The 12,215-nt window shown below is 42.0% G+C and overlaps 1 protein-coding gene across 1 annotated transcript in view; it reads left to right on the forward strand.

The window, feature by feature from the left end:
• Window positions 1-12,215, forward strand: part of LOC138949836 (transcription factor 12-like) — a 136,985-nt gene that overhangs the window by 101,271 nt on the left and 23,499 nt on the right. Inside the window, exon 6 of the mRNA XM_070321615.1 lies at window positions 4,248-4,312. Within this exon, the coding sequence (XP_070177716.1) occupies window positions 4,248-4,312 (65 nt within the window). The remainder of the gene's footprint in view (window positions 1-4,247; window positions 4,313-12,215) is intronic.

Genomic DNA, 12,215 nt, shown 5'->3' on the forward strand with positions numbered 1-12,215 from the left:
TCACTGGTGATGGGCTGTCCTTGTGTCGGTCTCACTGTCTCTCTGTCTCTCTGTCTCACTGGTGATGGGCTGTCCTTGTGTCGGTCTCACTGTCTCTCTGTCTCTCTGTCTCTCTGGTGATGGGCTGTCATTGTGTCTGTCTCTCTGTCTCACTGGTGATGGGCTGTCCTTGTGTCGGTCTCACTGTCTCTCTGTCTCTCTGTCTCACTGGTGATGGGCTGTCCTTGTGTCGGTCTCACTGTCTCTCTGTCTCACTGTCTCACTGGTGATGGGCTGTCCTTGTGTCGGTCTCACTGTCTCACTGGTGATGGGCTGTCCTTGTGTCGGTCTCTCTGTCTCTCTGTCTCACTGGTGATGGGCTGTCATTGTGTCGGTCTCTCTGTCTCTCTGGTGATGGGCTGTCCTTGTGTCGGTCTCTCTGTCTCTCTGGTGATGGGCTGTCCTTGTGTCGGTCTCTCTGTCTCACTGGTGATGGGCTGTCATTGTGTCGGTCTCTCTGTCTCACTGGTGATGGGCTGTCATTGTGTCGGTCTCTCTGTCTCACTGGTTCTTAGCAGGGAAAGGGAGGGGGGGGGGGGGTAGGAGTGGTTTGTGTTGAAGTTGGGTGAGGGTGGTGCTATTTCTGGCGTCGAACATGTTTCCCATGTGTCTTGGTTCTGTGTATGAGTGTGAGTAAGGGGTGGGGGGGGGGGAGAGTAGCCTGCGTGGGTTGTATGACCTTGGTAAGGGTGGTTCGTGAACCCGGCTAGTGACAGCCACCCCCCCCCTCTTCCAACCTCCCACCCTTACCTGTGTGAGTGACAGCCACCCCCCCCCCCCTCTTCCAACCTCCCACCCTTACCTGTGTGAGTGCAGTCTAACAAAGTCCAGCATGATTGTTTGGCTTTTGATGTTTTGTCATTCTGTGTGTGAGTGTGTGTATGTATGTGTGTGCGTGCGTGGCAGACAGCAGACATGTTTACATTTAATGTCACAGTGTGTGTGAGTGTGTGCAGACAAGAGACTTATCATGTTATGTGACTGTGTGTGTAGACACGAGACTTATCATGTTGTGTGACTGTGTGTGTAGACACGAGACTTATCATGTTGTGTGACTGTGTGTGTAGACACGAGACTTATCATGTTATGTGACTGTGTGTGTAGACACAAGACTTATCATGTTATGTGACTGTGTGTGTAGACACGAGACTTATCATGTTATGTGACTGTGTGTGTAGACACGAGACTTATCATGTTATGTGACTGTGTGTGTAGACACGAGACTTATCATGTTATGTGACTGTGTGTGGAGACACAACACTTATCATGTTGTGTGACTGTGTGTGTAGACACGAGACTTATCATGTTATGTGACTGTGTGTGTGGAGACACAACACTTATCATGTTGTGTGACTGTGTGTGTAGACACGAGACTTATCATGTTATGTGACTGTGTGTGTAGACACGAGACTTATCATGTTATGTGACTGTGTGTGGAGACACGAGACTTATCATGTTATGTGACTGTGTGTGTAGACAAGAGACTTATCATGTTATGTGACTGTGTGTGCAGACACAAGACTTATCATGTTATGTGACTGTGTGTGGAGACAAGAGACTTATCATGTTATGTGACTGTGTGTGTAGACACGAGACTTATCATGTTATGTGACTGTGTGTGTAGACACAAGACTTATCATGTTATGTGACTGTGTGTGTAGACACGAGACTTATCATGTTATGTGACTGTGTGTGTAGACACAAGACTTATCATGTTATGTGACTGTGTGTGTAGACACAAGACTTATCATGTTATGTGACTGTGTGTGTAGACACGAGACTTATCATGTTATGTGACTGTGTGTGGAGACACGAGACTTATCATGTTATGTGACTGTGTGTGTAGACACGAGACTTATCATGTTATGTGACTGTGTGTGTAGACACGAGACTTATCATGTTATGTGACTGTGTGTGTAGACACAAGACTTATCATGTTATGTGACTGTGTGTGGAGACACAACACTTATCATGTTATGTGACTGTGTGTGTAGACAAGAGACTTATCATGTTATGTGACTGTGTGTGTAGACACAAGACTTATCATGTTATGTGACTGTGTGTGTAGACACGAGACTTATCATGTTATGTGACTGTGTGTGTAGACACGAGACTTATCATGTTATGTGACTGTGTGTGTAGACACAAGACTTATCATGTTATGTGACTGTGTGTGGAGACACAACACTTATCATGTTATGTGACTGTGTGTGTAGACACAAGACTTATCATGTTATGTGACTGTGTGTGGAGACACAACACTTATCATGTTGTGTGACTGTGTGTGTAGACACGAGACTTATCATGTTATGTGACTGTGTGTGTAGACACGAGACTTATCATGTTATGTGACTGTGTGTGGAGACACGAGACTTATCATGTTATGTGACTGTGTGTGTAGACACAAGACTTATCATGTTATGTGACTGTGTGTGGAGACACGAGACTTATCATGTTATGTGACTGTGTGTGTAGACAAGAGACTTATCATGTTATGTGACTGTGTGTGTAGACACGAGACTTATCATGTTATGTGACTGTGTGTGTAGACACAAGACTTATCATGTTATGTGACTGTGTGTGTAGACACGAGACTTATCATGTTATGTGACTGTGTGTGTAGACACAAGACTTATCATGTTATGTGACTGTGTGTGTAGACACAAGACTTATCATGTTATGTGACTGTGTGTGTAGACACGAGACTTATCATGTTATGTGACTGTGTGTGGAGACACGAGACTTATCATGTTATGTGACTGTGTGTGCAGACAAGAGACTTATCATGTTATGTGACTGTGTGTGTAGACACGAGACTTATCATGTTATGTGACTGTGTGTGTAGACACAAGACTTATCATGTTATGTGACTGTGTGTGGAGACACGAGACTTATCATGTTATGTGACTGTGTGTGTAGACACGAGACTTATCATGTTATGTGACTGTGTGTGTAGACACGAGACTTATCATGTTATGTGACTGTGTGTGTAGACACGAGACTTATCATGTTATGTGACTGTGTGTGTAGACACGAGACTTATCATGTTATGTGACTGTGTGTGTAGACACGAGACTTATCATGTTATGTGACTGTGTGTGTAGACACAAGACTTATCATGTTATGTGACTGTGTGTGTAGACACGAGACTTATCATGTTATGTGACTGTGTGTGTAGACACGAGACTTATCATGTTATGTGACTGTGTGTGTAGACACGAGACTTATCATGTTATGTGACTGTGTGTGTAGACACGAGACTTATCATGTTATGTGACTGTGTGTGTAGACACGAGACTTATCATGTTATGTGACTGTGTGTGGAGACACGAGACTTATCATGTTATGTGACTGTGTGTGTAGACACGAGACTTATCATGTTATGTGACTGTGTGTGTAGACACGAGACTTATCATGTTATGTGACTGTGTGTGTAGACACAAGACTTATCATGTTATGTGACTGTGTGTGTAGACACAAGACTTATCATGTTATGTGACTGTGTGTGTAGACACGAGACTTATCATGTTATGTGACTGTGTGTGTAGACACGAGACTTATCATGTTATGTGACTGTGTGTGTAGACACAAGACTTATCATGTTATGTGACTGTGTGTGTAGACACGAGACTTATCATGTTATGTGACTGTGTGTGTAGACACGAGACTTATCATGTTATGTGACTGTGTATGTAGACAAGAGACTTATCATGTTATGTGACTGTGTGTGTAGACACGAGACTTATCATGTTATGTGACTGTGTGTGTAGACACGAGACTTATCATGTTATGTGACTGTGTGTGTAGACAAGAGACTTATCATGTTATGTGACTGTGTGTGTAGACAAGAGACTTATCATGTTATGTGACTGTGTGTGGAGACAAGAGACTTATCATGTTATGTGACTGTGTGTGTAGACACGAGACTTATCATGTTATGTGACTGTGTGTGTAGACAAGAGACTTATCATGTTATGTGACTGTGTGTGTAGACACAAGACTTATCATGTTATGTGACTGTGTGTGTAGACACGAGACTTATCATGTTATGTGACTGTGTGTGTAGACACGAGACTTATCATGTTATGTGACTGTGTGTGTAGACACGAGACTTATCATGTTATGTGACTGTGTGTGTAGACACAAGACTTATCATGTTATGTGACTGTGTGTGTCGACACGAGACTTATCATGTTATGTGTGTGCAGACAAAAGTCCGGCGGAGATGTACAGCAGATCGTCGGGGTTCTCTTCACCAGCTCCCCCGCCACAGGTCAGTGACAACCACAACCACAACCACAACCACAACCACACTTTGTTTCTTTGTATGTATCTATATATATATATATACGACTAGTGTCTGTCTGTCTGTCTGTCTGTCTGTCTGTCTGTCTGTCTGTTCGCGATGCACGGCCAAAGTTCTCGGTGGATCTTTTTCAAATGTGGACACCGTATTCAGCTACACCCCGGACACAACCTCATCGATGAGATATTTCAACACGTGCTCTCAGCGCGCAGCGCTGTGCGCGCTGAACCGATTTTGTTTTGTTTTGTTTTTTTGTTGTCGGGATCCAGTAACTCTTCCTTATCTTCTCCAGTGTTTTCAGCCGCGATTATCTCCCTTCCTCCGTGTGGCGTCAATCCATATTCCCGTTACTACGTTACTATTTTAGAAGGTCACTGCACGTTACTATTTTTAGAAGGTCTCCAGTGTTTTGCGCGTTTATCTCCTTTCCTTCGTGCCCGGACACAACCTCATCGATGAGATATTTCAACACGTGCTCTCAGCGCGCAGCGCTGTGGGCGCTGAACCGATTTTGTTTTTTTTTGTCGGGATCCACTACCAGTAACTCTTCCTTATCTTCTCCAGTGTTTTCAGCCGCGATTATCTCCCTTCCTCCGTGTGGCGTCAATCCATATTCCCGTTACTACGTTACTATTTTTAGAAGGTCACTGCACGTTACTATTTTTAGAAGGTCTCCAGTGTTTTGCGCGTTTATCTCTTTTCCTTCGTGCGTACGTGCGCAAAGCCGGGTCCCAGGCGCAGCCTGGTATTCGGCTCTACTATCTAGTAGATGATTACCCGGCTTCGCCGGGTGGATCGCGAGACGGAGTATGCAGCGTGGCGATTCGCCAGCTTAGAGCACGTGTTGACGTGATTGACGCCACACGAAGGAAGGGAGATAAACGCGCAAAACACTGGAGAAGATAAGGAAGAGTTACTGGGATTGGATCTACAGAAAAACCAAAATCGGTTTACCGCGCCGCGCTTAGAGCACGTGTTGAAAATTTTCATCGACCAGATTGTGTCCGGGGTCTACCTGAATATGCCCACCAAATTTGAAGCAGATCCATCGAGAACTTACTTTGGCCGTGCATCGCGAACTGACAGACAGACACACACAAGCCGTATATAGATATAGATATATCCCCCTTCCTTTCCCTTTCTACAAACCCCCTTATCCTCCAAACATAATACGGTATAATACTGTGTATTCGTCTGCCCAATCACATATTATATTGCTGGTTGAGCACGTTGATAAGCTTAGCTTGTTGAGCACGTTGATAAGCTTAGCTTGTTGAGCACGTTGATAAGCTTAGCTTGTTGAGCACGTTGATAAGCTTAGCTTGTTGAGCACGTTGATAAGCTTAGCTTGTTGAGCACGTTGATAAGCTTAGCTTGTTGAGCACGTTGATAAGCTTAGCTTGTTGAGCACGTTGATAAGCTTAGCTTGTTGAGCACGTTGATAAGCTTAGCTTGTTGAGCACGTTGATAAGCTTAGCTTGTTGTGCACGTTGATAAGCTTAGCTTGTTGAGCACGTTGATAAGCTTAGCTTGTTGAGCACGTTGATAAGCTTAGCTTGTTGAGCACGTTGATAAGCTTAGCTTGTTGAGCACGTTGATAAGCTTAGCTTGTTGTGCACGTTGATAAGCTTAGCTTGTTGAGCACGTTGATAAGCTTAGCTTGTTGTGCACGTTGATAAGCTTAGCTTGTTGTGCTCCATTTATCACATTGATTGTATGCCGCATTGTTATCTGTAATTCTTTTATTGAATGCAATTGTTAATACCAACTAGACTCAAACCACTGACAGCATCCACCAAACCATTGTCCTTGCTAAGTGAACATTTTTGAAACTCGAAAGCCTAACCCTAAATATGATTTCTGCTTTCTCGACATTGGCACTGATAAATCTGGATATCGCAGTCAAATCTAACGATAACGATTTTATCACATTTCATTTCGGAAGAAGAACCCATTAACCCCAGTCAAAGAAATCGGTCAAGCGCAAGGGAGGCTACTGCCATGTTTCCCCCCGCGGGTTAGCTGGAAGAATTTACCCGATGCTCCCCAGCATGTCGTAAGAGGCGACTAACGGATTCTGTTTCTCCTTTTACCCTTGTTAAGTGTTTCTTGTATAGAATATAGTCAATTTTTGTAAAGATTTTAGTGAAGCAGTATGTAAGAAATGTTAAGTCCTTTGTACTGGAAACTTGCATTCTCCCAGTAAGGTAATATATTGTACTACGTTGCAAGCCCCTGGAGCAAATTTTTGATTAGTGCTTTTGTGAACAAGAAACAATTGACAAGTGGCTCTATCCCATCTTCCTCCTTTCCCCGTCGCGATATAACCCTTCGTGGTTGAAAACGACGTTAAACACCAAATAAAGAAAGAAAAGAAAGTACTGCCATGTTGCTAATGTTGGATTGTCTGTTCCTGCTTTCGCAACTTTGCTGCTATAACGTTCATTGTTCAAATACTCTTTCGTTTTCTAAGACGTAAATAAGGCATCTAAAAACAACAAAGAAATGAAAAATATTGTGTCAACAGATCACACAAAAAAGGTTCAGTGGAGGAACACGGAACAGCCTTCGCGGTTACTTGCAGTCTTTTAGACTTCAAAAGCTTTAATTTGGCAATTCTAAACGATGGCAGGAACTGAAGTGCACCGGACTGTATCAGTGAAGTCCTCTGGCTCATTTTCTGTGTAGAAGACAGCTTCCAGTTCTTAGTCGTTATCGACGGACTGCAGTGTTGATAATTTTGTCGAATCGCCAACTGCGGACGACACAATATTCCAAGACAACTTTCAAAGATGGCGTCTTCCGATAGCCTTCGTGACTGTTTTGAAGCTGTTGAGGTTTTTGTTTGGATTTTGCATGGCTACGACAAAGAGGGATGGGACAGTGATTCATGCTGGAGCAAAACGTTTAAATCGGCTGCTCATTTCCAGCCTTTACGTGAGTGATGAGCGCTGATACCCTGCAAGAGAACTCGCTTCTTGCTCCAAAGTTCAGTTTGTTTATGGCTGTTCCAATCGCCTCCCTCGGTAAGATTAAAACATACCATTCTACTACTTCTCTGTTAAAGGTGGGTGGAAAAAGTGTGTATTTATTCATTACACAGCTTAAACTTGCTGATGCAATTACTTTCCTTTTATAAATTTGCGGTTTAAAATAATGGGAGACTTGTGTTTCCTTCAAGTGAGATTTTTTTCTTCAAAATTACAATTGGAAAACTACTTCCTGCACGATATCAAATTCACCAGGAACTTCCTCTGCGATATCAATTCATATACAGTTCCTAGTTGACCAATGACAACAGGTGTTTTTGTCATGTGATCAGTAAAAATGCGATAAATGCAGATATGATCTATGGTTTTTCGAAGATATACTAGTTCTATGTTTGAGCTATGTGAGCTATGATCTATGGTCTTTGGAAGACATACTAGTTCTATGTTTGAGCTAAGCAAGCTTTAATGGATTGTTAGGAGTGCATCGAACACTAACCTAGAAGAAAACAAAGTAGACTGGCTTTGTTTGTGTTGTTTTGCTGACAAATACAAAAATACACGAATCACAGAATGCCGGCAAGAGGCATTCACCTTACAGTTCAGCAACTTCCGGATAACTCCGTAATCAATCGGGAACTGGGAGGGTTTCCTGTTTCATAGATTACAAAAACTAAAGTTTCACGCCTCAAGTTTTGAATCTTGGTATCTGTTTGAACTCTTGGGTCTTCCAAAATATCTGGAATGCAAAGTCTAAAGTGGTGCATGAGACCAGTTCTTTCTTTCTTTATTTGGTGTTTAACGTCGTTTTCAACCACGAAGGTTATATGGCGACGGATGAGACCAGTTATAGACAGCACTAGAACTAGACCAGTTTTAGACAGCACTAGAACTAGAGCAGTTATAGACAGCACTAGAACTAGACCAGTTATAGACAGCACTAGAACTAGGGCAGTTATAGACAACACTAGAACTAGGGCAGTTATAGACAGCACTAGAACTAGAGCAGTTATAGACAGCACTAGAACTAGACCAGTTATAGACAGCACTAGAACTAGACCAGTTATAGACAGCACTAGAACTAGGGCAGTTATAGACAACACTAGAACTAGACCAGTTCTAGACAGCACTAGAACTAGGGCAGTTATAGACAACACTAGAACTAGGGCAGTTATTGACAGCACTAGAACTAGACCAGTTATAGACAGCACTAGAACTAGGGCAGTTATAGACAGCACTAGAACTAGACCAGTTATAGACAGCACTAGAACTAGACCAGTTATAGACAGCACTAGAACTAGGGCAGTTATAGACAACACTAGAACTAGACCAGTTCTAGACAGCACTAGAACTAGGGCAGTTATAGACAGCACTAGAACTAGACCAGTTATAGACAGCACTAGAACTAGACCAGTTATAGACAGCACTAGAACTAGAGCAGTTATAGACAGCACTAGAACTAGACCAGTTATAGACAACACTAGAACTAGACCAGTTATAGACAGCACTAGAACTAGACCAGTTATAGACAACACTAGAACTAGACCTTACGAACAGAGTTATAGACACCACCGAAAGTAGACCTTATGAACTGGAACTAGACCAGTTATAGACTGCACTAGAACTAGTCCTTATAAACAATGATGGAACTAGACCAGTACCCCCGTCCAGTGAGGCGAGGTCGCAGGTGGCGGCAAGTACGTAACATGCAGTAATTAGCTCCCCTGGGCCCGAGTGATGGGTGAGTGGTGTCCCCTCCTAACTGTCATAGCGAGGCCAATTTAGCCGCCTTTTATTTGCCTTGTCAAAAGACTGCCCGCACCCGCTTCCTTTCCTTTCGTTATGGGGGAAGTGGGGCAGAAAATACAATTGCAAAATTGAGGCGGCCTTTTATTATTCTCTACCTCCGTCTGGTTGTCGTGTCTGATTGATTGGGATGTTGCCACTTACAACTCCACGTTTCTTCTTGCCATTCCCTCCCCCATTCCCTCCCCCGTTTTGTTGTTCTCCACCCCCCACCCCCTCTTCCATGCCTCTCTTTTCACTCTCTCTTTTCACTCTCTCTTTTCACTCTCTCTCTCTCTTTTCACTCTCTCTCTCTCTCTTTTTGTTCTCTCTCTCTCTCTTTTTTTCTCTCTCTCTCTCTTTATCTCTCTCTCTTTATCAGTCTCTCTCTCTCTCTCTCTATCTCTCTCTTTTGTTCTCTCTCTCTTTTATTCTCTCTCTCTCTTTTCTTCTCTCTTTCTTTTTCTCTCTCTCTCTCTCTCTCTTTTGTTCTCTCTTTCTTATTCTCTCTCTCTCTCTCTCTCTCTCTTTTGTTCTCTCTCTCTTTTATTCTCTCTCTCTCTTTTGTTCTCTCTCTCTCTTTTGTTCTCTCTTTCTTATTCTCTCTCTCTCTCTCTTTTGTTCTCTCTCTCTCTTTTGTTCTCTCTTTCTTATTCTCTCTCTCTCTCTCTCTCTCTCTTTTGTTCTCTCTCTCTCTCTTTTGTTCTCTCTCTCTCTTTTGTTCTCTCTTTCTTATTCTCTCTCTCTCTCTCTCTCTCTTTTGTTCTCTCTTTCTTATTCTCTCTCTCTCTCTCTCTCTTTTATTCTCTCTCTCTTTTGTTCTCTCTCTCTCTCTTTTTGTTCTCTCTCTCTCTTTTGTTCTCTCTTTCTTATTCTCTCTCTCTCTCTCTCTCTCTCTCTCTCTCTCTTTTGTTCTCTCTCTCTCTCTCTCTTTTGTTCTCTCTCTCTCTTTTGTTCTCTCTCTCTCTTTTGTTCTCTCTCTCTCTTTTGTTCTCTCTTTCTTATTCTCTCTCTCTCTCTTTTTTTCTCTCTCTCTCTTTTGTTCTCTCTCTCTCTCTTTTGTTCTCTCTCTCTCTTTTGTTCTCTCTTTCTTATTCTCTCTCTCTCTCTCTTTGTTCTCTCTCTCTCTTTTGTTCTCTCTCTCTCTTTTGTTCTCTCTTTCTTATTCTCTCTCTCTCTCTTTTGTTCTCTCTCTCTCTCTTTTGTTCTCTCTCTCTCTTTTGTTCTCTCTCTCTCTTTTGTTCTCTCTTTCTTATTCTCTCTCTCTCTCTTTTGTTCTCTCTCTCTCTTTTGTTCCTCTCTCTCTCTCTCTTTGTTCTCTCTCTCTCTTTTGTTCTCTCTTTCTTATTCTCTCTCTCTCTCTTTTGTTCTCTCTCTCTCTTTTGTTCTCTCTCTCTCTTTTGTTCTCTCTCTCTCTTTTGTTCTCTCTCTCTCTCTTTTGTTCTCTCTCTCTCTTTTGTTCTCTCTTTCTTATTCTCTCTCTCTCTCTTTTGTTCTCTCTCTCTCTTTTGTTCTCTCTCTCTCTTTTTTTCTCTCTCTCTCTTTTGTTCTCTCTCTCTCTTTTGTTCTCTCTTTCTTATTCTCTCTCTCTCTCTTTTGTTCTCTCTCTCTCTTTTGTTCTCTCTCTCTCTTTTGTTCTCTCTCTCTCTTTTGTTCTCTCTTTCTTATTCTCTCTCTCTCTCTTTGTTCTCTCTCTCTCTTTTGTTCTCTCTCTCTCTTTTGTTCTCTCTCTCTCTCACTCTCTCTGTCTCTCTCTCTCTCACTCTCTCTCTTTTGTTCTCTCTCTCTCTTTTGTTCTCTCTTTCTTATTCTCTCTCTCTCTCTTTGTTCTCTCTCTCTCTTTTGTTCTCTCTCTCTCTTTTGTTCTCTCTCTCTCTTTTGTTCTCTTTTTCTTATTCTCTCTCTCTCTCTTTTGTTCTCTCTTTCTTATTCTCTCTCTCTCTTTTTTCTCTCTCTCTCTTTTGTTCTCTCTCTCTCTTTTGTTCTCTCTCTCTCTTTTGTTCTCTCTTTCTTATTCTCTCTCTCTCTCTTTTGTTCTCTCTTTCTTATTCTCTCTCTCTTTTGTTTCTCTCTCTCTCTTTTGTTCTCTCTCTCTCTTTTGTTCTCTCTCTCTCTCTCTTTTTGTTCTCTCTCTCTCTTTTGTTCTCTCTCTCTCTTTTGTTCTCTCTCTCTCTTTTGTTCTCTCTCTCTCTTTTGTTCTCTCTCTCTCTTTTGTTCTCTCTTTCTTATTCTCTCTCTCTCTCTTTTGTTCTCTCTCTCTCTTTTGTTCTCTCTCTCTCTTTTGTTCTCTCTTTCTTATTCTCTCTCTCTCTCTTTTGTTCTCTCTCTCTCTTTTGTTCTCTCTCTCTCTTTTGTTCTCTCTTTCTTATTCTCTCTCTCTCTCTTTTGTTCTCTCTCTCTCTTTTGTTCTCTCTCTCTCTCTTTTGTTCTCTCTCTCTCTTTTGTTCTCTCTTTCTTATTCTCTCTCTCTCTCTTTTGTTCTCTCTCTCTCTTTTGTTCTCTCTTTCTTATTCTCTCTCTCTCTCTTTTGTTCTCTCTCTCTCTCTCTCTCTCTCTCTCTTTTGTTCTCTCTCTCTCTCTCTTGTTCTCTCTCTCTCTTTTGTTCTCTCTTTCTTATTCTCTCTCTCTCTCTTTTGTTCTCTCTCTCTCTTTTGTTCTCTCTCTCTCTCTTTGTTCTCTCTCTCTCTTTTGTTCTCTCTTTCTTATTCTCTCTCTCTCTCTCTTTTTGTTCTCTCTCTCTCTTTTGTTCTCTCTCTCTTTTGTTCTCTCTCTCTCTTTTGTTCTCTCTCTCTCTCTCTCTCTTTTGTTCTCTCTCTCTCTTTTGTTCTCTCTTTCTTATTCTCTCTCTCTCTCTTTTGTTCTCTCTCTCTCTTTTGTTCTCTCTCTCTCTTTTGTTCTCTCTCTCTCTTTTGTTCTCTCTTTCTTATTCTCTCTCTCTCTCTTTTGTTCTCTCTTTCTTATTCTCTCTCTCTCTTTTGTTCTCTCTCTCTCTTTTGTTCTCTCTCTCTCTCTTTTGTTCTCTCTCTCTCTTTTGTTCTCTCTTTCTTATTCTCTCTCTCTCTCTTTTGTTCTCTCTCTCTCTTTTGTTCTCTCTCTCT

Source organism: Littorina saxatilis, linkage group LG16 (genome assembly GCF_037325665.1).
Source record: "Littorina saxatilis isolate snail1 linkage group LG16, US_GU_Lsax_2.0, whole genome shotgun sequence".
NCBI classification, from domain to species: Eukaryota; Metazoa; Mollusca; class Gastropoda; order Littorinimorpha; family Littorinidae; genus Littorina; species Littorina saxatilis.